General features: G+C 37.4%; 1 protein-coding gene across 2 annotated transcripts in view; it reads left to right on the plus strand.

Annotated features, from left to right (window-relative positions):
- The window catches only part of HDX (highly divergent homeobox), a 217,687-nt gene that overhangs the window by 148,234 nt on the left and 41,683 nt on the right, over nucleotides 1–27,770 (plus strand). For both annotated transcript variants that reach the window (XM_081043668.1, XM_081043669.1), the window contains one exon: nucleotides 20,896–21,103. In XM_081043668.1, coding sequence (XP_080899794.1) covers nucleotides 20,896–21,103 — 208 coding nt within the window. The remainder of the gene's footprint in view (nucleotides 1–20,895; nucleotides 21,104–27,770) is intronic.

The following is a 27,770-nucleotide window of genomic DNA, read 5'->3' on the forward strand; positions in this document are numbered from 1 at the left end:
TCACATATTATGTAACGAATGATAGATTGAAAAATTATATTTATCAGTCATGGGAACAGTAGTTTCTATTCCTTTTCAAAGATGTCAATATAAGATTTAAATAGTGGCAGTGGTGTACTGGTAAGTATTTCACAATCAGATCTTTAAGGAAAAACATTTGTTGGTTTCTGTGGTGAAAAGATTCTCACCATGGCTAATTCCATGACTCATTGAATGCAGAGTTCAGAAAAGATGCAAACAGGGTGATGTCAGAGAAACGGCAGCAGTGAGGTGGGCTTCTGGAGTTATCCCCTGGAAGTTACCACAAATTGAACATTTATAACTCATCAAAGGATTCTCTGCTCATCACACAAACAGCTAAGAGACTTGCACAAGGATTACCTGAAGGTGGGCAAACTGTGCACGCAAGTGGGGGAAGAGGGAAGGGAGAGGTGTAGAGACTGGCATGTATCCATGGCTGCAGAGATGCAGGGGCCCCAGGACATAGACCAGAGATTGCAATAACTACAGTCCCACAGTCCTGCTGAGAAATCAGTATAGAGGACTGCAGTGGCCAAAGTTCAAGGCAGAAACCTCAGCTGAGAACTGCGGCTGGGCTCTCCGTCAGACAGAAAGCAAACTCCATACCTGGACCCCATCCCCACTCTCCCACAGCTACCCCACACCCAGCCTTCCAGAATCTTAAGCTGGTCCTTGTAAACAGGAGTACTGTCAGATTACAGAGGAGCTTCAGCCCTCAAGAACTGGAAAAAGCTGATTTGTAGCTGTGACCTAGGGAAGAGGTTGGGCAGGGAGACGAAGACACCTGGCTATCCAGCCCTCACCTTTTCTGGGTGGCTCCCGGCAGGACAATTGCAGCTGCTGAGACACACACAGGGGTTAGCAGCAGGTGGCAGAGGCAGCTCTGGGCTTTCAGCAGCCCAGAAATCTCATGCCGTCCACACACCCTAATGGAAGATGTGCCCTAAGGCCCAGGAGACCTGTGCACAAGGAAGAAGCCCACCTACTGGTGGCTGGCTATAGTGCTCTCAGCATGTGTTTGTGCAGGCAAGAACAGAAACTGCACTGACTTTGTAAAAACTACCAACCACAACTCATAGCCCCACTTATCTAGAAGTGCATTGCCAGGGTCACTCTGGGTACCAGGTGGCCGGCTCTGCCTCCACAAGAAGGAGAGGAGTTTTTGTACAGCAGAGGACAACCTAGAGATAGCTTAGTGGGCTTAAGCCAAGACTGGCATTGTTTTTTTTTTTGGGGCGGAGCGTGTTTTCTTACACTAAATATGTATATACTAAATATACATACACTAAATGTGATAATAATATTAAAATGATAATAATACTATATACATACGCATTGTCCCCTTTCTCTCTCTGTTCTTTTCTTTTTTCTATTCCTTGCTCAACTTTTCCTCCTTCTTTCCATTTTTCTGCATTAATTTTTTTCAGGGGGAGGTGTTGCTATTTTTTGTTTTGTTTCTTTTGTTTTTATTCATTTTTGATATTTTTGTTTCTGTTGAGTATTGATTATAGGTTGTTTTCACATGTGAGTGTATTTTTTTTGTTATTGTTATTGTGCTTGTTGATTTGTTTTGTTTTGAAATCACCTACACCAGAGCCCAGCCCAAGAGTCACAAGAATCAACATACCCAGAGGCCAACTCCAGACTAAACCAGAGCATTACTGGGTTTGACCTACATGTGACAAACCCAAAGAGAATTCTCCACAGGTACAAGAGCCCATAGGGGCCAAGCCTCATCTGAGGCTTCTGAGAAGTCAACTCTCATACAGCAGCTCATACACTGTGGGCATAAACAATTCTCAGTTAGTCAGCCAGGGAGTCAATTCCACCTACTGACAAGCCAAAATCAATTAAAGCTCAATCTCAACAGGAGAATACACACAACACAAGGGACAACTCTGGAACACATGCACAGGAGAATAGGGAGATGGTACAATTCAAATATGAAGGACACATAAGTCCACCCTGCAAAGACTGAGGAACCTATGGGATCTACCTAACACACCAAAGCAAACACAAAGAGTCAGCCAGAATGAGGAAACAAAGAAACATGTCCAAAAGAAAAGAACAGAAGAAACCATGAGAATTGGCACTAAATGAAATAGAAGTAACCAACCTATCAGAAACAGAGTTTAGAACATTGATGATAAGAATGTTTAAGGCACTTAGTGAGAACACAAAGAAGGATAGAGAAATCATTAAAAAAAAAACCAGTTAGAACTGAAGAATACAACGACTGAAATAAAGAACACACTCAAAGGAATTAACAGCAGATTAGATGAAGGGGAGGATTGAATCAGTGATTTAGAAGACAAGATAGCCAAGATCACCCAAGTGGAACAACAAAAAGAAAAAAAAGAATAAAAAACAATGAAAATGGTTTAAGAGACCTGTAGGATAACATCAAGTGCAACAGCATGTGCATCATAGCAATACCAGGAGAAGAAAGGGAGCAAGGGATTCAGAACATATTTGAAGTAATAATGACCAAAAACTTCCCTAACCTGGTGAAGGAAATCGACATACAGGCCAAGGAAGGCAGAGTTCCAAACAAGATGAACCCAAACAAGCCTACACCAAGATACATTATAGTTAAGAGGGCAAAGGTTAAAGACAAAGAATCCTAAAAGCATCAAGAGTCAGACAATGATTGCTTACAAGGATGCTCCCATAAGACTATCAGCTGACTTTTCTACAGAAACTTTGCAGGCAAGAAGGGAGTGGTAAGAGGTATTCAAAGTAATGAAAAACAAAGGACTACAGCTTAGATTGCTTGATCCAGGCAGGCTACCATTTAAAATTGAAGGAGAGATAAAGAACTTCCCAGAAAAGAATAAGCTAAAGGAATTCATTACCACCAAGCGAGCATTGCAGGAAATGTTAAAAGGGCTCATTTAAGCAGAAGAAAGATGAAAACAATCTAGCTAATGAAGACCAGAAATAACAAAATGGCAATAACTATGTACCTATTGATGATCACTATAAATGTAAATGGATTAAATGCTCCAATCAAAAGACATGGGATCGCTGAGTGGATAAGAAAACAAGACCTTTGCATATACTGTACACAAGAGATTCACCTCAGATCAACAGACAAACACAGGCTGAAAGTGAAGTGATGGAATAAGATACTTCATGCGGACATCATAAAAAATTGTGGACAGAGGTGAGCTTCTGGAAATCTCACCTGGAATTCACAACAAATTGAAAACCTATAACTCCACAAAGGACTCCCTATGCAGCAGACAGGCAAGACGAAGAGGATCACTACTACAATCACCAAAAGGTGGGCAAATTGAGCGAGGAGGGTAGGAAGGAAGCGAGAAGTGTAGAGACAGGGATGCGCAGGAGCAGGACGAAGACCTAGCTCAGTGCTCCAAGCTTGCTGCATCCCGGAAATACCACAGCTGCGGGAGAGGGAAGAACTCAGACTGCTAGGACTCTATTTATGGAGCACAGGGCTGAAGGGGCAGCATATAACACGGCTGAACCAATGCTCACGGCAGAGACCTCGGAGCAAACACTGAGGGAAGACCGTCTGAAAACGGTGGTTTAAGCCTTCACTGCCAAGCAGAGAACTGAAGACATAGGCACTGAGACTAGCCACCCCTTCTCTACCCTCCCACAGCTCACCCTGCCCCCACCTGCCCAATGCTACAAGCAGAACAGTAGCAGAGTCAGTTCAAACAGCAGAATATTTGCAATTCTGAGAACTGTGGCCACAGACTCAGACTTGCAGCCCAACTACTTCTGGTAAAGGAGAGGGAGCTATGGAAGCAGGACTGGCTGTGGTGGTGGTCGCCGCCATTGCTCTGGCTACCTCTCACAACTCACCCTGCTCCTCTCCCCATCTATCTGGGCGGATCCCTGCAGGAGTAAACAGAGCATCTGAAGCACACAGGCTCTAAATCCAGGCCAGGAAGAGCTTTGAAACCTCAGAAGCTCTCCATACCCTGCCACAGAGGTGGTGCCCTATGACCAAGGCCAACTGTTCACAGAGGAGAAGCCTGCCTTCCAGGGAATCCCTCTATTGTGTGACAATTTGAAACACTGCAGAGAAAACATAACAATACAGTGTGAGAAAGAATAAAAGGATGCATTCAGAGGGAAAATAAAACATTCTACCAATACCTACTGGAAAACAAAAGAAAGACCTCTTTCTATCAACCTGTTGCAAAACGTAATCCTGTAGATGTCTAGGAAGAAAAATAATAAATCATCAATTGCCAAGAATAACCAAGGCAACAAGGCAACTCAGAAAGCATATGAAAAGTCTCCAGAAAATGAACTTATAGATATGGAAATATGTGACTTAAATGACAGAGAATTCAAGACTGCAGTTATTAAAAAACACAAGATGCAAGAAAACACAGACAGTCAGTTTAATGAACTCAGAAACACAATCAAAGAACAAAATGAACATTTTACCAAAGAGATTGAAATTTCAAAAAACAACAAAATAGAATTTATGGAGATTAAGATCTCAATAAAAGAAATGAAGAATGGACTACGCAGCATAGGTAATATGGCTGACAAGGTGGAGGGAAGAATCAGTGACGGAAAAGATAGAAATCTAGAAATGACATAGATGGAAGAAGAAAGAGTCTTGACATCCAGAAGAAATGAAAGAACTGTACAGGAACTTTCTGACTCCAACAGAAAGGGCACTATAAGAATAATGAGCATACTAAAGAAGAAAGAGAGAAGGGAACAGAGAGCATATTCAAACAAATAGTCAATGGGAACTTTCCAAACTTGTGGAAAGAAATGGATCTTCGAATCCATAGAAGCAAATAGAACACCTAATTACCTCAAACACAACAGGCCTTCTCCAAGGCACATTGTATTTAAGCTGTCAAAAATCAATGACAAAGAAAGAATCCTCAGTGCATAGAGGTAAAAAAAGACAGGAAACCACAAAAGAAAGCCCAAGATTCTCATCAGATTTTTCAGCAGAAACTCGACAAGCCAGGAGGGACTGGAACCAAATAGTCAAACTATTGAAAGAGAGAAATTATGAGCCAAGAATAATATAGCCAGCAAAGATATCCTTTACATATGAAGGATGAATACAAACCTTTCCAGACAGACAGAAGCTGAGGGAATTTTCTAATACATGACATGCACTACAAAAAATACTAAAGGAGGCTATTCGACCACCATCAACAGGGACAATTTCTGGCAACCAAAACATAAAAAGAGGGAGAGTGAGACCTGAATCGGAACATGGGAATGGAGAATGTAAACATGCTGAAGAAAATGGAATACTCTAACTACCAAAATTTCTTTTACATAAACTTAATGGTAACTGCTCAGAAACAAACCAGAAATAAAATATATGCTATACTAAAAGAAGAAACAGAGGGAAACGTCATAGAATACCACCACACAGAAATAATAGACAACAACAAAAAGGCAAAGAAACAATGGAGACGCAGCCTTACCAGAAAACTAAAGACAGAATGACATGAAATCCCCAGGTATCAATAATCACCCTAAATGTAAATGTACTGAACTCATCAAGAAAAAGGCACAGAGTAGCAGATTGGATCAAAAAATTAAACACAACCATATGCTGTCTCGAAGAGACACATCTCAGCTACAAGGACAAAAATAGACTAAAAGTGAAAGGGTGGAAATTGACACTCCAAGCAAATGGTATCCAGAGAAAATCAGGTGTAGCCAGAATAATATTAGATGAAACAGACTTCATGGAGAAAAAGGTAACGAAAAGACAAACATGGACATTTCATAATGGTTAAGAGGAATATACAACAAGAAGACATAACAGTCAACAATATTTATGCCCCCAATCAGGGAGCACTGAAATATACTAAGCAACTACTAACAGAACTAAAGAGAAAAATTGACCAAACACAATTATAATAGTGGACCTAAATACATCATTGACAGCTATGGATAGATCATCCAAACAGAAAATAAATAATCGAATAGCAGCCCTATATGACAAATTAAATAAAATAGACACAACTGACATTTATAGAGCACTTCATCCTAAACCTTCACACTATACATTTTTTTCTAGTGTACATGGAACATTCTCAAAAATAGACCATATATTGGGACATAAAACTAGCTGCAGCACATTTAAGAAGATTGAAATCATACCAAATATATTCTCTGATCACAAGGCTTTGAAATCGGATATCAACTTCAAAGAGAAAGCAGGAAAAAACACAAGTACTTGGAGATTAAGCAACATACTCTTAAAGAATGACTAATTCAAAGAAGAAAGTTGAGGAGAGATCAAATGATACATAGAAACAAATGACAATGAAAATACATCCTACAAAAATTTTTGGGACTCAGTGAAAACAGTTTTAAAGGGAAATTTATATCATTACAGGCCTATCTTAAGAAACAAGAAAATCCCAAATAAGTAACCTTACGTTACAACTTAAAGAACTAGAAAAAGAAGAAAAAATGAAACCCAAGGTCACAGGAGAAAGGAAATAATAAAAATCAGAGCAGAACTAAACATAATAGACAACAAAAAGACAAAAGAAAAAATTAATGTGACAAAGAGCTGGTTCTTTGAAAAGATTAACAAATTTGGCAAACCCTTGGCTAGACTTACAAGGATAAAAGGAAAGAAGACGCTAAAAACAAAATCAGAAATGAAACGGGTGAAGTTATCGTGGATTCCACAGAAATACAAAGGATCATCCAAGAATACTGTGAAGGACTATATGCCACCAAATTCAATAACCTAGAAGAAATGGACAAGTTCTTAGAAACATATACCCATCCTAGGCTGAACCATGAAGAATTGTAAAAATCTAACAGAGAGATCACCAGTAACAAAATTGAACCAGTCATTGAAACACCAAAAACAAAAGTCCCGGACCAGATGGCTTCACTAGTGAATTCTACTAAACCTTCAAAAATAATTTACTACCAACCCTGCTCAAACTCTTCAAAAAAATTGAAGAAGAGACAGTACTCCCCAACTCATTTTATGAAGACAACATTACCCTGATACCAAAACCTGGTAAGGACAACACAAAAAAAGAAAACTACAGATGAATATCTCTGATGAATACAGATGCAAAAATTCTAAACTAAATTCTAGAAAATCGAATGCCACAATGCATTAGAAGGTTATTCAACACGACCAAATGGGGTTTACCCCAGGGGTGGAGGGATGGTTCAACATACGTAAATCCATCAATTTGATAAATTACAGAAACAAAATAAAAAATAAAAATCATATGATTATATCAATTTATGCAGAAAAAGCATTTGACAAGATACAACATTCATTTATGATTACAACACTTAACAAAAATATGTATACAAAGAAAGTACCTTAACATAATAAAGGCCATATATGACAAACCCTCAGCTAATCTCATAATTGATGATGAAAAACTGAAGGCCTTTGCTTTACATTAAGGAACACAACAGGGCTGTCCTCTATCACCTCTGCTTTTCAACATAGTATTAGAAGTCCTTGCCAGAGCAATCAGTCAAGAGAAAGAAACAAAAGACATCCAAATTGGGAATGAAGAAGTTAAGTTGTCACTCTTTGCAGATGACATGATGCTGCATATACAAAACTCTAAAGACAAGACCAAATAGCTATTAGAAACAATCAATGAATACAGTAATGTGACCAGCTACAAAATCAACGTACAAAAGTCCATCACATTCCTATATACTAACAATGAAATCTCAGAAAAAGAAATAAAAAAAAATTCTTTTCGTAATTGCAGAAAAAAAAAATACCTAGGAATAAACTTAACCAAGGATGTGAAAGACCTATATGCTGAAAACTATAAGACATTTTTTGAAAGAAATTGAAGAACACATAAAGAAATGGAAACACATTCCGTACTCATGGATTGGAAGAATCAACATAGTTAAAATGGCCATATTACCCAAAGCAATATACAGATTTAATGCAAATCCCATCAAAATCACAATGGCATTTTTAAAGAAATAGAACAATAAATCATCAGATTTGTTCGGAACCACAAAATATCCCGAACAGCCAAAGCAATCTTAAGAAAAAAGAACAATGCTGGAGGTTTCACATTCCAGGACTTTAGCTTGAACTACAGGGCTACAGTAATCAAAACAGCATGGTATTGGCAGAAAAACAGATATGTAGACCAATGGAGTATAATTCAGAACTCAGCAATAAACTCACATAAATATGGACTGATAATTTTTGACAAAGAAGCAGAAAACATACAAAGAGAAATGGTGCTGGCAGAATTGAAAAGCCACATGCAAAAGAATGAAACTGGACTTCTATCTGTCACCATGTACCAAAATTAATTCAAAATGGATCAAAGACTTAAGCATAAGGCCTGAAACAATAAACTGAATAGAAGAAAAAATAGGTACTAAAATTATGGACATTGAGTTCAAAAACCATTTTATGAATTTGATTCCAAAGGTAAGGGAAATAAAAGCCAAAATAAATGAACGGGACTATATAAAACTTAAAAGCTTCTGCACAGCAAAAGAAAGCATCAACAAAATAAAGAGGCAACCAACTGAATGGGAAAAGTTTTTTTGCAAACAGTGCCTCTGATTAGGGGCTAATATCCAAAATATACAAGGAACTCATGAAACTCAACAACAAAAAACCAAACAACCCAATTGAAAAATGGGCAGAGGACCTGAAGAGACATTTCTCCAAAGAGGACATACAAATGGCAAATAGACATATGAAAAAATGCTCAACATCACTAATCATCAGAGAAATGCTAATAAAAACCACACTGAGATATCACTTCACCCCAGTTAGAATGGCCATCATCAACAAGACAAATAGTAACAAGTGTTGGAGAGGATGTGGAGAAAAAGGAACCCTCATACATTCAGGGAATGCATTCAGGGAACCTTGTGTTCCCTGCGTTTGTGGGAATGCAGACTGGTGCAACCACTATTGAAGACAGTGTGGAGGTTCCTCAAAAAATACGAATATAATTACCATATGACCCAGCAATATCTCTCCTGGGTATCTACGAAAAAAATCTGAAAACATTTATCCATAAAGACATGTGTGCTCCAATGTTTATTGCAGCTTTATTTATGGTGGCCAAGACATGGAAACAACCAAAATGTCCTTCAATAGATGAATGCAAAAAAAGTTGTGGTATATATACACAATGGAATACTATTCAGCGGTAAGAAAAGATGAAATAGGACCATTTGTGACAACATGTCTGGACCTTGAGATTATAATGCTAAGCAAAATAAGTCAGACAGTAAAAGCCAAGAACCATATGATTTCACTGATATGTGGTATATAAACCAAAAAGAAAAAAGAACAAGACAAATAAATGAAAAACAAAACCTCATAGACACAGACAATAGTTAGTGGTAACCAGAGGGTAAAGGGGGAGGGGTTTAATAGATGATGATAAAGGGGATCAAATATATTTTGATGGAAGGAGAACTAACTCTGGGTGGTAAACACACAATGGGATTTATAGATGATGTAATACAGAATTGTACACCTGAAATCTATGTAACTTTACTAAAATTTGTCACCCCAATAAACTTTAATTAGAAGAAAAGAAAAAAAAATTATGTACAGCATTCTAATGTCCTGTTAATTACACCTTGGTCAACGGGGTATGATGGGCATTTATAGATCATGCAACCCGAACAACAGTAGCATACATATTATTTTCAAGTGCCCATGGAAATCCCATCAAGATAAAACACATTCTGGTCCATTAAACAAACCTCAATAAATTTTTAAAAAGTGAAATCATACAGCATACGTCCCTGACCACAATTGAACCAAAGTAGAAGTCAATAATAGAAAGATAACAGGAATATCTACAAATGCTTGGAAGTTATTCAACATGTCTCTAAATAATCCACAAGTCAAAGAGGAAATCCGAAAGGAAATTTTAACAATACACTGGTCTTTCAGTTTCTACTCAGGCATGTAAGAAGCTTGGCCTTGTCACTTTTTCATAACAACAAGCAAAAAGCTGAACAAAATGAAGAATCAATAACTTTTTTTAGATTCTCCAGATAAATGACGTCATAGGGTAAACCACTACCCCCGAAATTGGAGAAATAGGCAGGTAAATATAGAAAATCACAACTTTCTTGGGCACAAACTCAATAGGAATATGGACTGAGGTAGGAAAACCTAAACTGTAGTTCACAAATTGCAGGACGCTTGTTTCGGACAAGTCTGATAGTTAAAAACTCCAAGATGCCTAGTAACTGGGGGGCCGTCACACTTTTGTTGAGTTTTACTCTCATACATGGAATATTATTCAACAGTAGAAAGAAATGTGTATCCAGCCATGAAAAGATATGGAAGAACCTTGAGTGCATATTTCTAAATGAAAGAAGACAATCTGAGAAGGCTACATACTGTATGATTCCAAGTATGTGACATTCTAGAAAAGGCAAAAAACTAGAGGAAACAGTAAAAAGATCGGTGGTTTTTAGGGACTTGTGGGGAGGGAGAGAAAGATGAACAGGTGGAGCACAGGGGATTTTTAGGGCAGTGAAATTACTATTCTGTATGATATTGTAATGGTGGGTACACGTTATTATATATTTGCCAAAACCTATAGAATGTACATCACAGAGTGAACCATAATGTAAACTCTGGACTTTCTTAATACTCTATCAGTACTAACACATCAACAGTAACAAATGAATCACATTAATTTTATAAAAATGTTAAAAACAGAGGAAATTGGGGAGGTCAGTTGGCTCAGTTGGTTGGAGCACAGTGCTCATAGGACCAACGACGCCAGTTCGATTCCCACATGGGCCAGTGAGCTGTGCCTTCCACAACTAGATTGAAGACAACTACTTGACTTGGAGCTGATGGGTCCTGGAAAAAACACACTGTTTCCCAATATTCCACAATAAAAATTTTAAAAAATAAATGATTCCATTTCAAAAAAAAAGAAAAACGGAGGAAAATGTCTGGGAGGAGAGGATATATGGCAACTCTGTTTTCACCTATTTTTTTTTTATTGGGGTGACAACTGTTAGTGAAATTACATAGACTTCAGGTGTACAATTCTGTATTACAACATCTATAAATCCCATTGTGTATTCACCATCCAGAGTCAGTTATCCTTCCATCACGATATATTTGATCCCCCTTAACCTCATCTCCCTTCCCCCACCCCTCCTTACCCTCTGGTAACCACAAAACTATTGTCTGTCTATGAGTTCTTCTTTCTCATTTGTTTGTCTTGTTCTTTTGTTGTTTTTGGTTTATATACAACATATCAGTGAAAACATAAGGTTCTCTGCTTTTTGTGTCTGACTGATATCACTTAGCGTTATACTCTCAAAATCCAACCATGTTGTCACAAATGTTGCTATATCATCTCTCCTTACGCCGAATAGTATTCCATTGTGTATATATACCACAACTTCTTTATCCATTCATCTTTCCAAGGACATTTTGGTTGTTTCCATGTCTTGGCCACCATAAACAAAGCTGCAATGAACATTGGAGCACACATGTCTTTATGTATAAATGTTTTCAAATTTTTTGGGTAGACACCCAGGAGAGGGATTGCTGGGTCATATTGTAATTCTATTCGTAATTTTTTGAGAAACCTCCACACTGCCTTCCATAATGGCTGCACCAGTCTGCATTCCCACCAATAGTGTATGAGGGTTCCTTTTTCTCCACAGCCTCTCCAACACTTGTTCCTATTTGTCTTGTTGATGATAGCCATTCTGACTGGAGTGAGAGGATATCTCATTGTGGTTTTCATTTGCATTTCTCTGATAATTAGCGATGTTGAGCATTTTTTCATATGTCTATTTGCCATTTGTATGTCTTCTTTGGAGAAATGTCTCTACAGATCTTCTGCCCATTTTTCAATTGGGTTGTTTGTTTTTTTGTTGTTGAGCTTCATGTGTTCCTTGTATATTTTGGATATTAGCCCATTATCGGAGGCACTGTTTGTAAAAATCTTCTCCCATTTAGTCGGTTGCCTCTTTCTTTTGTTGATGGTTTCTTTTGCTGTGCAGAAGCTTTTAAGTTTCATATAGTCCCATATGTTTATTTTAGCTTTTACTTCCATTGCCTTTGGAGTCAAATTCATAAAATGCTCTTTAAACACAAGGTCCATAAGTTTAGTACCTATGTTTTCTTCTATGCAGTTTATTTTGTCAGGACTTATGCTTAAGTCGTTGATTCATTTTAAATTCATTATGATACATGGGGACAGATAGCAGTCCAGGTTCATTCTTCTGCACGTGGCTGTCCAATTCTCCCAGCATCACTAATTGAAGAGGCTGTCTTTCTTCCATTGCATGTTTTTAGCTTCTTTGTCTAGAATTATCTGTCCATATTTATGTAGTTTTATTTCTGCGTTCTCAATTCTATTCCATTGGACTATGTGTCTGTATTTCTGCCAAAACCATGCTCTTTTGATTATTGAAGCTCTGTAGTACAAGCAAAAGTCAGGCAGTGTGATACCTCCCGCAATGTTTTTTCTTAAGATTGCTTTGGCTGTTCGGGGGCTCTTGGCGATCCAAACAAATCTGATCATTTTTTGTTCTATTTCTTTAAAAATGCCATTGGGATTTTGATGGGGATTGCATTAAATCTGTATATTGCTTTGGGTAATATGGCCATTTTAACTATGTTGATTCTTCCAATCCATGAGGACAGAATGTCTTTCATTTCTTTGTGTGTTCTGCAATTTCTTTCAAAAATGTCTTATACTTTTCATCATATAAATCCTTCACATCCTTGGTTAAGTTTATTCCTAGGTATTTTATTCTTTTTGCTGCATTTGGAAAGGAGTTGTTTTTTCTATTTCTTTTTTTGAGATTTCATTTTAGTATATAGGAATATAATGGACTTTTGTACGTTGATTTTGCAGCCAGCAACTTTACTGTATTCATTGATTGTTTCTAATAGCTTTTTGGTGGAGTCTTTAGGGTTTTCTATATATAGCATCATGTCATCTGCAAATGGTGAGAATTTAAATTCTTCATTCCCAATTTGGATGCCTTTTATTTCTTTCTCTTGCCTTCCGGCAAGGACTTCCAACACTATGTTGAAAAGCAGAGGTGATAGGAAACAGCCCTGTTGAGTTCCTGAACGTAGAGCAAAGGGTTCAGTTTTTCACCATGCATTATGAGATTAGCTGAGCACTTGTCATATATGGCTTTTATTATGTTAAGATATTTTCCTTCTATACCTATTTTACTAAGTGTTTTAATCATAAATGGATGTTGTATCTTGTCAAAAGCTTTTTCTGCATCAACTGATATAATCATATGATAATTGTGCTTTATTTTGTTTATGTGATATATCACATTGATGCATTTGCAGATGTTGAACCATCCTTGTGCCACAGGGCTGAACCCCACTTGGTCGTGAGGAATAATCTTTTTAATGCATTGTTGTATTAGATTTGCTAGAATTTTGTTTAGGATTTCTGCATCAGTATTCATCAAAGATATTGGTCTGTAGTTTTCTTTTTTTGTGTTGTCCTCACCATGTTTTGGTATCAGGGTAATGTTGGCCTCATAAAGTGAGTTAGGGAGTACTGCCTCTTCAAATTTTTGGAAGAGTTTGAGCAGGATTTGTGTTAGATTCTGTTTGGAGGTTTGGTAGAATTCACTAGTGAAGCCATCCAGTCCCGGACTTTTGTTTTTGGAGAGGTCTTGGAACACTGATTCAATTTCGTTACTGGTGATCGGCTTATTTAGATTTTCCAGTTCTTTATGGTTCAGCCTTGGAAGACTTATGTTTCTAAGAACTTGTCAATTTCTTCTAGGTTATTGAATTTGGTGGCATATAGTCCTTCATATTGTTCTTGCATAATCCTTTGTATTGCTGTGCTGTCCGTGATAACTTCCCCTTTTCCATTTGTGATTTTCTTAATTAGTGTCTTCTCTTTTCTTATCTTAGTGAGTCTAGCCAAAGGTTGGTCGATTTTGTTAATTCTTTTAAAGAACCAGTTCTTTGTCACAATAATTTTGTTCTATTGTCTTTTTGTTCTCTATTTCATTTAGTTCTGCTCTCATTTTTGTTATTTCCTTTCTTCTGCTGACTTTGGGTTTCACTTGTTCTTCTTTTTCTAGTTCTTTATGGTGTAACAGGAGGTTTTTTATTTGGGATTTTTCTTGTTTCTTGAGATAGGCCTGTAATGATATAAATTTCCCTCTTATAACTGCTTTCGCTGAATTCCAAAAATTTTGGTAGAATGTATTTTCATTGTCATTTTTTCTATGTATCTTTTGATCTCCTCTAATTTCTTCTTTGACCAAGTCGTTCTTTAAAAGTATGTTGTTTAATCTCCATGTATTTGGGTTTCTTTCTGCTTTCTTTTCACAGTTGATAACCATCTTCAAAGCCTTGTGATCGGAGAATATGCTTGGTATGATTTCAATCTTCTTAAATTTGCTGAGGATGATTTTATGTCCCATTATATGGTCTATCCTGGAGATGTTCCATGTACATCGAAAAGAATATATAGTCTGATGTTTTAGGATGAAGTGCTCTATATATGTCAATTATGTCCATTTCATCTTATGAGTCATTTAGGGCTGCTATTTCGTTATTTATTTTCCGTTTGGATGATCTATCCATAGCTGTCAATGATATATTTAGGTCACCTAGTATAATTGTGTTTTGGTCAATTTCTCCTTTTAGTTCTGTTAGTAGTTGCTTGGTATATTTTGGTGCTCCCTGATTGGCGGCATAAATATTGATGACTGTTATGTCTTCTTGTTGTATAGTCCCCTTTACCATTATGAAATGTCCATCTTTGTCTATTGTTATCTTTTTCACCCTGAAGTCTGTTTCATCTGGTATCATTATGGCTACACCTGATTTTTTCTGGGGACCATTTCCTTGGAGTGTCAATTTCCACCCTTTCACTTTGAGTGTATGCTTGTCCTTGAAGCTGAGATGTGTCTCTTGGAGACAGCATATGGTTGGGTTTGGTTTTTTGATCCAATCTGCTACTCTGTGCCTTTTTATTGGTGAGTTCAGTCCATTTGCATTTAGGGCTATGATTGATATGTGAGGATTTCCTGTCATTCTATCTTTAGTTTTCTGGTAAGGCTGTGTCTCCATTGTTTCTTTGACTTTTTGTTGTTTTCTATTATTTCTGTGTGGTGGTATTCTATGATGTTTCCCTCTGTTTCATCTTTTATTACAGTATATCTTTCACTTCTGGATTTTTTTTTTGAGTGGTTACTCTTAAGATCATGTAAAAGAAAGTTTGATATTTAGAGTATTCCGTTTTCTTCAGCATGCTTACTTTCTCCATTCCCATATTCCGGTTCAGGCCTTTACTCTCCCCCTTTTTATGTTGCCACAAATTTTCCCTATTGATGGTGGTCTAATAGCCTCCTTTAGTATTTCTTGTAGTGCAGGTCGTGTATTAGAAAATTCCCTAAGCTTCTGTATGTCTGGAAAGGTCTTTATTCCTCCTTCATATCTGAAGGATATCTTTGCAGGATATATTATTCTTGGCTCATATTTTCTCTCTTTTAATAGTTTGAATATTTGGCTCCACTCCCTCCTGGCTTGTAGACTTTCTGTTAAAAATCTGATTATAATGTAATGGGCTTTCCTTTGTAGGTTTTGTCTTCTTTTCCCTGGCTGCCTTGAGGATTCTTTCTTTGTCGTTGATTTTAGACAGCTTCAATACAATGTGCCTTGAGAAGGCCTTGGGTATTGAAGTAATTCGGTGGTCTATTTGCTTCTTGGATTCGAGGATCCAGTTCTTTCCACAAGTTTGAGAAGTTTTCGTCATCAATTTGTTTGAATATATTCTCTGTTCCCTTCTCTCTTTCTTCTCCTTCTGGTATGACCTTTATTTTTATATTGCTCTTTCTTATGGAGTCAGAAAGTTCTTGTAGAGTTCTTTCATTTCTTTGAAGTCTCAAGTCTCTTTCCTCTTCCATCTGTGTAATTTCCAGGTTTCTATCTTGAATGTCACTGATTCTTTCCTTCATCTGGTCAACTCTACTACCTAAGGTGGTTATTTCATTCTTAATTTCTTCTATTGAGTTCTTAAACTCCAGAAATTCCACTTGGTTCTTTTTTACAATTTCAATCTCTTTCTTAAAATGCTCATGTTGTTCTTTGATTGCATTTCTGAGTTCATTAAATTGCCTTTCTGTGTTTTCTTGCATCTCATTGAGTTTTTTCAGAACTGCAATCTTGAATTCTCTGTCATTTAAGTCACATATTTCCATATCTTTAAGTTCCTTTTCTGGAGACTTTTCACTTTCTTTCTGAGCTATCTTGTTGCCTTGGTTATTCATAGCAATTACTGATTTATTATTTCACTTCCTAGAAATCTACAGGAGTGGCTTCTGCAACAGGTTGAGATGAAGAGGTCTTTTTTTGTTGTTGTCCAATACTTGTTGGTAGAAGGTTTTATTTTCTCTCTGACTGAAGCCTTTATTTTTCTTCTCTCACACAGTAGTGCTATGTTTTCTCTGCACTACTCCATTTTCTCACACAATGGGGGATTCCCTGGGAGACAGCCTTCTCCTCTGTTAACAGTTTGCTTTGGTCATAAGGCACCACGTCCCTGTGGAGGTGCGGAGAGTTTTTGAAGTTCCAAAGCTCTTTCTGCACCAGTTTCAGAGCCCGTGTGTTTCAGAAGTTCTGTTTACTCCTGCAGGGATCCGCCGAGATAGGTGGGGCAAGGGACGGGGTGAGTTGTGAGAGGTGCCCCAAAGCAATGGCGGCGACCACCACCACAGGTGGTCCTGCTTTCACAGCTTCCTCCCCTTTGCCGGAACTAGTTGTACTGCGAATCTTTGTCTGCAGTCCAAAGTTCTCAGAGCAGCAAATATTCTGTTCTTTTGATCTGACACTGCTACTGTTCCACTTCTAGCACTGGACAGGTTGGGGCTGTGTGAGTTTTGGGAGTGTAGGAAGGGGGCGGCTAGTCTCAGTGCCTAAGGCTTCCATTCTCTTCTCAGCAGTGAGGGCTCAAACCACCATTTTCAGCCTTATTCCCTGAGTCTTTTCTCTGAGGTCTCTGCCGTGAGCATTGGTTTCGGCTGTGTTATATGCTGTCCCCTCAGCCCTGTGGGCCATAAGCGTAGCCCTAGCAGTCCAAGTTCTTTCCTCTCCCACAACTGCGGTAGTTCCGGGATGCTACGAGCTCGGAGCACTGAGCTAGGTCTGCATCCTGTGCCCGCGTGTCTCCGTCTCCGCACTTCTCTCTTCCCTTTTCCCCTGCTCATGGGATTCTCCCACCTTTAGGTGAATTCAGTAGTTGGCCTCTTCGTCTTGCCTCTGCTGTGCAGGTAGTCCTTTGTGGAATTATTGTTGTTTGGTTAGTTTTAAATTCCAGGGTAGCTTTACAGAGGCTCACCTCATGCCACTATTTTGATGACGTCTCCCAATTTTTTTTATAAACCTAAAACTGTTCAAAAATAAACTATCAGTTTTTTTAAAAAAATTAATGTATTCAGTGAACAGACTGGTGGTTGTCAGAAGCAGGGCTTGGCAGGTGGGAGAAAGGTGAATGTGGTCAAAATGTAAAAAAGAAAGAAATTTAAAAGTTAATGAAAAAATAAGTGGGCTCATTGAAAAGATCAGTGAAATTAACAAACATCTATCAAGACTGGCAAAGAATAAAAGAGAGAAGTCACAAATTACTAATATCAGGAATGATCCAGGGGATATCATTATAGACTGTACTTTCAAACATGAATAGGATAATGAGAAAATACTACAAACAACTCTCCATTCACAAACTTGACCATTTAGATAAAATAGATCAATTCCTCGAAAAATGCACACTACCACAACTTATCCAATATGAAATAGATTATTTGAATTCATCATTAAAATCTCCCTCCAAAAATAAATCTAGAAGCATTCAAAACTACAGCTAACATCATACTTAATAGTGAAAAATAGAATGCTTTTCCCCTGAGATCAGGAACAAAACAAGTTGTCTACTCTGGCCACCTTTATTCAATATAGTACTAGAAGATCCAGCCAGTACAGTAATGCAAGGGAAGGAAACAAAAGATATATATGATGGGCTGTGTAGATAATTCTAAGGCATCTGTAAAAACACACCTATAACTACTAAGTGAATTCAACAATGAATCTGGATACAAGATCAACATACAAAAATTAATTGTGTGCTATATAGTACAAATGGACACATTGAAACTGAAATTAAAGGTATAATACTATTTGCAATCACTCAAAAAATCAAATACTTAAGTGTAAATCTTAACAATACATAGTGCAGTACTTGTATGCAGGAAACTACAAAACAATGATGAAAGAAATCGCAGTTCTAAATAATGGAAAAATTTCTGTGTTCATGGATAGAAGACTCAACATAACAAAAATATAAATTCCCCCCAAATTGACACACAGGTTTAGCATAATTCCTATGAAAGTCCCAGCATGACTTTTTGTTGATGTAGACAAGATAATTCTAAAATTCATATGGAAAGGAAATATGCTAGTACAGCTAAAACAATTCTGGAAAAAAATACAATAAAGTAGAAGAAATCTATCTATCCAATTTTCCAATTTCAAGATTTATTTTATAGCTAAAGTAATCATGACTCTCTGGCGCTGACGGGGGCTATAGACATATAGATCAGTGGAACAGAATAGGGAACCTAGAAATAACCCTGCACAAATACGGCCAGCTCAGTTGATTTTTGACAAATGTGCAAAAACAATTCAATGAAGGAAGATATTTTTAAGAAATTGTATAGGAACAAATAGATATTTATAGAAAGACATAAATGACCTTGACCTAAATCTCACATTTTATATAAAAAATGAACTCAAACTAGATCATAGATTTAAATGTAAAAAAAAAAAAAAAAAAAAACTTTGGGATAAGGGAAAATCTTTGGGCCTTAGGGCTTAGGGAAGAATTCTTTAAAATGACACTAAAAACACAGTCCATTTAAAAAAAAAAGTTATAACTTGGTCTTCAACAAAATTTTAAAAATTTGTGCTGCAAAAGACCAGGACAATGAAAATACAAGCTACAGAATGGGATGGAAACATTTGCAAACCACATAGTTGATAAATGACTCATATCTACAATGTATAAAGAACTCCCAAAACTCAACATTAAAAAAATTAATTAGAAAATAGGCAAAAGACATGAAGGAACTTTTCACTAAAAGGATATACAGATGGTAAATAAGCACATGAAAAGATTTTGAATATCACTAACCATTAGGGAAATCAAATTAAGAACTCGATCTATCACTACATGCCCCAATGAGAACAGCTAAAACTTAAAAACCAGTGCTGACAATACCAAATGCTGGCAAGAATTCCAAGAAACTGAATCTCTCATACATTCTTGGTAGGAACATAAAATACTACAAGTCATCTGGAAATAATTTGGCACTTTTTTATAAAGCTAAACATAATTACCATTATAACCCAGCAATTGCATTCCTGGGTATTTATCCTAGACAAATGAAAACATGTCCACACAAGACCTTGTCCATGATTGTTCATACAAGCTTTATACATAGTAGCTAAAATTTGGAAACAACCCAAGTGTTCTTCAAGGAGTGAATGGTTAAACAAACACTGCCAATCAAATGGAGGGTGTAGGAAATGGTACATTTTATAATATGAGTCACTACTATAATACTTAACAGTAATAATTTTTAAAAAGGAATGGACTATTGATACATGCAACTTGAATAAATCTCCAGGACATTATGCTGAGTGTAAAACAGCCAATTTCAAAGTCACATGCTGGGTGGCCAGATGGCTCAGTTGGTTAGAGCGTGCACTCTGAACAACAGGGTTGCAGGTTTGAGTCCCATATGGGCCAGTGAGCTGCACCCTCCACACCTAGATTGAAGCTGCAGCTGAGCTTCTGGAGGGGCGGCCTGATGGCTCAGTTGGTTAAAGCCCAAGCTCTCAACAAGACTGCTGGTTCAATTCCCACAAGGGATGGTGGGCTGCGCCCTCTGCAATTAAAGATTGAAAAACGGCAACTGGACTTGGAGCTGAGCTGTGCTCTCCACAACTAGATTGAAGGACAACGACTTGGAGCCGATGCACCCTGGAGAAGCACACTATTCCCAAATAAAAATTCATGTAAAAAAAAGTCACATGCTACATGACTCCATTTATATAACATTCTCGAAATTACACAATTATAGAGGTGGAAAACAGATTAGTGGTTGCCAAGTGTTGTGAATGGTGGGAAGGAGGGCAAGAAGATGGTGTGATAAAGGAACATGGAGGTATATATACACTTTGTACAATATCATTTTCCTGTTTTTATTATTGTGCTATAATTATGTAAAAGGTAAATTGGAGGAAATTGAGTGAAGAAAACCTATATTTGAAAATTCCTGTGACTCTAAACTTATTTTAATGTGAAAAGTTTTAAAAAATGGTTATAAATCAAATAAAATGAAATTTTAGAGTGTTTGAAATACCCAGGTAACCATTATGGAGGCTAACAAAGTTAACAGAAGACACATTTTCACCTAGGAAGAGCAAGATTGGAAATAGGATATGAATTTTAATTAGAGCTGTATGCCTGGTCTTTTTAGGAAAAGAACCAATTTGTGTACCTTTTGAAAGATTTAGTGGATTATTTTCTTCAGAAAACACACACACAAAAAATAAAATTCTACACTGGATTGCATGTTGTTTGAAAGTCTGAATATTTAGATAAATATCATCTTTCTGCTAACAAGATATGTAAAAATGAAGACATAATTATTTTATTTTTGCGTATTGAGTAATAACAAAATTTCATTACACTAGGTAACTGTTTATTCTTTTTAATCATATTTTATGCACCATCCATTCATTATTTTAGTGGCCAGAACTGCTAAGGTTTCTATGTTTACAAAACTTTCTCTTGTATTTCTCTTATAAAGACTTGGATTGGGAATCGAAGAAGGAAATATCGTTTAATGGGGATTGAAGTTCCACCTCCAAGGGGAGGCCCTGCTGATTTTTCTGAGAAGCCAGAGTCTGCATCTTTGTCTGCACTCACAGCAGGAGAGGAAGCTGGTCCTGAAGCAGGAGAGGATAATGACAGAAATGATGACGTATCCATCTGTTTGTCTGAAGGAAGCTCTCAAGGTATTTTATATGCTGCACCTCCTAATAATAGCTTTTATAAATTTGATGCATTATTACTTGCTTTGCAGCTTACTGGACTTCAAATCTAAAGTCCTCAAAACATTTGGTTAAACATTTTAAAATAAATAGATTTATTTTCATTCTATTTTTCAATGATAAATATATATTTAAAGTGTACACGTGATATTTTGATGTACATATACAGAGTAAAATGATTACTACATTCAAGCTAATTGACATATCCTTTCCTCACATAGTTACCTTTTTTGTGTGTTGTAAGAACACCTGAAATCTACTCACTTAGCAAATTTCCAGGATTCAGTATATAACTGTAAACTATAATCATCTTGCCGAGTGCATTAAATCTCTACACATATTAAACCTATGTAACTGCAACTTTGTACCTTTGACAAATATCTCCCCATTTTCTCCACCTTCCTACCCTGTTAACTACCACTCTATTCTGTTTCTGTGTTTTTGACCTTTTAAAATTCCACATATGGGAGATGTCATCAAAATGGGGGCGTGAGGTGAGCCTCTGTAAAGCTCCCCTGGAATTTACAACTAATCAAACAACAATAACTCCACAAAGGACTCACTGCACAGCAGACAGGCAAGAGGAAGAGGCCCACTACTGAATTCACCTAAAGGTGGGAGAATAGTGCAAGCTGGGGAGGAGGGAAGGGAGAATTGCACAGACGGAGCCCAGCGGGCACAGGACGCAGACCAAGCTCAGTGCTCCGAGCTCACTGCATCCCGGAACTACTGCAACTGTGGGAAAGAAAAGAACTTGGACTGCTAGGGCTCTGCTTATGGCCCACTGGCCTGAGGGGGCAGCATATAACATAGCTGAATCCACCGCTCACAGCAGAAACCTCGGAGAAAAGACTGAGGGAAGAAGGCTGAAAATGGTGGTTTAAGCCTTCACTGCTGAGCAGAGAACGGAAGCGATAGGCACTGAGATGAGCTGACCCTCCCTACCCTCCGAGAGCTCACCTCGCCCCCACCAGCCCGGTGCTAGAAGCGGAAGAGTACCATTGTAAGATCAAAAGAACAAATATTTGCTGTTCTGAGAACTGTGGACTGCAGACACAGATTCGCAGTCCAACTAGTTCCGGCAAAGGGGAGGGAGCTGTTGAAGCAGGACCGGCTGTGCTGGTGGTCACGAACATTGCTCTGGGCCACCTCTCACAACTCACCCGGCCCCGCCTATCTGGGCAGATCCTGCAGGAGTAAACATAACTGCTGAAATATATGAGCTCTCAATCTGGTGCAGGAAGAGCTTTGGAACATCAAAAGCTCTCCGCATACCGACACGGACACTGCTCCCTGTGACCAGGCAAACTATTAAAAGAGGAGAAGCCCACCACCCAGGGAATCCCCCAGCTGTGTGAGGAGCTGAAATAGTGCAGAAAAAACATAGCACTACCGTGTGAGAGAAAGAAAATAGGCTGCAGTCGGAGAGAAAATAACACATTCTACCAACACATACGGAAAACAAAAGAAAGACCTCTTCCTATCAACCTGTTGCAGACACCACTCCTGTAGATGTCCAGGAAGATAAATAATAAATCAGTAATTGCCATGAATACCCAAGGCAACAAGACAGCTTAGAAAGAAAGTGAAAAATCTCCAGAAAAGGAACTTAAAGATATGGAAATATGTGACTTAAATGACAGAGAATTCAAGATTGCAGTTCTGAAAAAACTCAACGAGATGCAAGAAAACACAGAAAGGCAATTTAATGAACTCAAAATCACAATCAAAGAACAACATGAGCATTTTAAGAAAGAGATTGAAATTGTAAAAAAGAACCAAATGGAATTTCTGGAGTTTAAGGACTCAATAGAAGAAATTAAGAATGAAATAACCACCTTAGGTAGTAGAGTTGACCAGATAGAGGAAAGAATCAGTGACACTGAAGATAGAAACCTGGAAATTACACAGATGGAAGAAGAAAGAGACTTGAGACTTCAAAGAAATGAAAGAACTCTACAAGAACTTTCTGACTCCAAAAGAAAGAGCAATATAAGAATAATGGGAATACCAGAAGGAGAAGAAAGACAGAAGGGAACAGAATATATTCAAACAAATGGATAATGACAACTTCCCAAACTTGTGAACAAAACTGGGTCCTCGAATCCATGAAGCAAATAGAACACGTAATTACCTCAATCCGAACAGGCCTTCTCCAAGGCACATTGTATTGAAGCTGTCTAAAATCAATGACAATGTAAGAATCCTCAAGGAAGCCAAGGAAAAGAAGACAGTAACCTACAAAGGAAAGCCCATTAGATTATCATCAGATTTTTCAGCAGAAACTCTACAGGCAGGAGGGAGTGGAACCAAATATTCAAACTATTGAAAGAGAGAAATTATGAGCCAAAATAATATATGCAGCAAAGATCTCCTTTAGATATGAAGGAGGAATAAAGACCTTTCCAGACATCCAGAACCTGAGGGAATTTTCTAATACACAACCTGCACTACAAGAAATACTGAAGGAGGTTATTTGACCACCATCAACAGGGACAATTTGTGGCAACATGAAAAGGGGGAGGGTAAAGGCCTGAACCGGAATATGGGAATGGAGAAAGTAAGCATGCTGAAGAAACTGGAATACTCTAAATATCAAACTTTCTTTACATAAATTTAAGAGTAACCACTAAAAAAAAAATCCAGAACAGAAATGCATACTGTAATAAAAGAAGAAACAGAGGGAAACATCATAGAATACCACCACACAGAAATAATAGACAACAACAAAAAGGCAAAGAAACAATGGAGACACGGCCTTACCAGAACACTAAAGACAGAATTACAGGAAATCCTCACATATCAATAATCACCCTAAATGTAAATGGACTCAACTCACCAATAAAAAGGCAGAGTAGCAGATTGGATCAAAAAACTAAACCCAACCATACGCTGTCTCCAAGAGACACATCTCAGCTACAAAGACAAGCATAGACTCAAAGTGAAAAGATGGAAATTGACACTCCGAGCAAATGGTACCCAGAGAAAATCAGGTGTAGCCATAATGATATCCGATGAAACAGACTTCAGGGTGAAAAAGATAACAAGAGACAAACATGGACATTTCATCATGGTAAAGGAGACTATACAACAAGAAGACATAACAGTCATCCATATTTATGCCCCCAATCAGGGAGCACCAAAATATGCCAAGCAACTACTAACAGAACTAAAGGGGAAATTGACCAAAACACAATTATACTAGGGGACTATAATACATCATTGACAGCTATGGATAGGTCATCCAAACAGAAAATGAATAACGAAATAGCAGCCCTAAATGACAAATTAGATAAAATGGACATAATTGACATCTATAGAGCACTTAATCCTTAAACATCAGGCTGTACATTTTTTTCTAGTGTACATGAAACATTATCAACGATAGACCATATATTGGGACATAAAATCAGCCTCAGCAAATTTAAGAAGATTGAAATCATACCAAGCATATTCTCTGATCACAAGGCTTTGAAATTGCATATCAACTGCAAAAAGAAAGCAGGGAAAAAAATAAATACATGGAGATTAAACAAAATACGTTATTTAATTTTATTTTTTAAAAATTTATTGGGGGGGCATTTGTTAATAAAATTACATAGATTTCAGGTGTACAATTCTGTATTACATCATCTATAAAACCTATTGTGTGTTCACCACCCAGAATCAGTTCTCATTCCATCACCATATATTTGATCCGCCTTACCCTCATCTTCAACCCCCCACTGCTCCATACCCTCTGGTAACTACTAAACTATTGTCTGTGTCTATGTTGTGTTATATATACACAATGGAATACTATTCGAGAGTAAGAAAAGATGATATAGAAACATTTGTGACAACATGCATGGATCTTGAGAGTATAATGCTAAGTGAAATAAGTCAGACAGACAAAGGAGAGAATCATCCGATTTCACTGATATATGGTATATAAACCAAAAGCAACAAAAGAACAAGACAAATAAACAAAATACTTTTAAAGAATGACGGGTTTAAAGAAGAAATAAGAGGAGAGATCAAAAGATACATAGTAACAAATGACAATGAAAATATATCCTACCAAAATTTTTGGGATGCAGTGAAAGCAGTTATAAGAGGGAAATTTATATCATTACAGGCCTATCTCAAGAAACAAGAAACATCCCAAATAAACAACCTCATGTTACACCTTAAAGAACTATAAAAAGAAGAACTAGTGAAACCCAAGATCACCAGAATAAAGGAAATAACAAAAATGAGAGCAGAACTAAATGAAATAGAAAACAAAAAGACAATAGAAAAAATTAATGTGACAAAGAGCTGGTTCTTTGAAAAGATTAACCTAATGGACAAACCGTTGGCTACATTCACTGAGATAAAAAGAAATCAAGACACTAAAAACAAAATCAGAAATGAAACAGTGGAAGTTATCACGGATGCCATAGAAATACAAAGGATCATCCAAGAATACTATGAAGGACTATATGCCACCAAATTTAATAACCTAGAAGAAATGGACAAGTTATTAGAAACGTATAGCCTTCCAAGGCTGAACCATGAAGACCTGGAAAATCTAAATAGACCAGTCACCAGTAACAAAATTGAATCAGTCATCCTAAACCTTCCCAAAAGCAAAAGTCTGGGACCAAATGGCTTCACTAGTGAATTCTACCAAACCTTCAAACAGGTTCGAATACCAATCCTGCTCAAACTCTTCCAAAAAATTGAAGAAGAAACTACTCCTTAACTCATTTTATGAGGCCAACATTACCCTGAAACCAAAACCTGGTATGGACAACACACAAAAAGAAAACTACAGACCAATATCTCTGATGAATACAGATGAAAAAATCCTAAACAAAATTCTAGCATTGTCCTGACCTGCAGGATCGACAACGGAAGACCTGGGGGAGAAATAGGGGCTCGGGGGGGCAGGGGTACACGAGAAATGGAGACAAGACAGGAATCTGATCAAGTCTCTCTTTATTGAAGGTAACAGCTTGTATATATAGATTTAGGCACATCAAAGAAACGCCTGGTCTCCCAATATGGGGACCGACCAATCAGAGGGTGCTTCGTCATGGCGGGCTGGCTGAGAAATTGAAACTTAAACTTAAACAATAGAATCAAAACTTAAGCTTGGCCCAGGGGCAACCAGGTGCAAACATGTCCGGGCATGTCTGGGCGGGTCGGGCAGGCCAACCCCGGACAGCAAATCGAATACAACAATGCATTAAAAAGATTATTTAGCACGACCAAGTGGGGTTCATCCCTGGGGCACGAGGATGGTTCAACATCCGCGAATCCATCAATGTGATACATCACATAAACAAAATAAAGGACAAACATCATGTGATTGTATCAATTGATGCAGAAAAAGCATTTGACATGATACAACATCCATTTATGATTAAAACACGTAATAAAATAGGTATAGAAGGAAAATAACTTAACATAATAAAGGCCATATATGACAAGCCCTCAGCTAATAATTAACGGTGACAAAATGAAGCCCTTTGCTTTGTGTTCAGGAACACGACAGGGCTGTCCCCTATCACTCTGCGTTTCAACATAGTGTTGGAAGTCCTTGCCAGAGACATCATACAAGAGAAAAAAATGAAAGGCATCCAAATTGGGAATGAAGAAGTTAAATTATCACTCTTTGCAGATCACATGATGCTATATATAGAAAACCCTAACGACTCCGCAAAAAAGGTATTAGAAATAATCAACGAATACAGCAAAGTTGCTAGCTACCAAATCAATGTACAAAGTCCATTGCATTCCTATATACTAACAACGAAAAGTCAGGAAAAGAAATACAAAAATCAATTCCTTTTGCAATTGCAGCAAAAAGAATAAAATTCCTGGGAATAAAATTAACCAAGGATGTGAAGGATTTATACGCTGAAAACTATGACATTTTTGAAAGAAATTGAAGAAGACACAAAGAAATGGAAAGACATTCCGTGCTCGTGGATTGGAAGAATCAACATAATTAAAATGGCCATATTACCCAAAGCAATATACAGATTTAATGCAATCCCCATCAAAATCCCAATGGCATTTTGTAAAGAAATAGAACAAAAAATCATCAGATTTGTTTGGAAGCACAAAAGACCCCTAATAGCCAAAGCAATCTTAAGAAAAAAGAACAATACTGGAGGTATCGCACTCCCTGACTTTAGCTTGTACTACAGGGCTACAATAATCAAAACAGCATAGTATTGGCAGAAAAAGTGACGCATAGACCAATGGAATAGAACTGAGAACCCAGAAATAAAACCACATAAATATGGACAGATAATTCTTGACAAAAAAGTTTAAAACATACAATGGAGGAAAGACAGCCTCTTTAATAAATGGTCCTGGGAGAATTGGATAGCCACGTGCAAAAGAATGAAACTGGACTGCTATCTGTCACCATGTACCACAATTAATTAAAAATTGATCAAAGACTTAAGCATAAGACCTGGAGGTATCACACTCCCTGATTTTTGCTTGTACTACAGGGCTACAATAATCAAAACAGCTTGATATTGGCGGAAAAACAGACACATAGACCAATGGAATAGAATTGAGAACCCAGAAATAAAACCACATAAATATGGACAGATAATTTTTGACAAAGAAGCTAAAAACATACAATGGA

This window comes from Rhinolophus hipposideros, assembly GCF_964194185.1.
Source record: "Rhinolophus hipposideros genome assembly, chromosome: X".
In the NCBI taxonomy this organism is placed as follows: Eukaryota; Metazoa; Chordata; class Mammalia; order Chiroptera; family Rhinolophidae; genus Rhinolophus; species Rhinolophus hipposideros.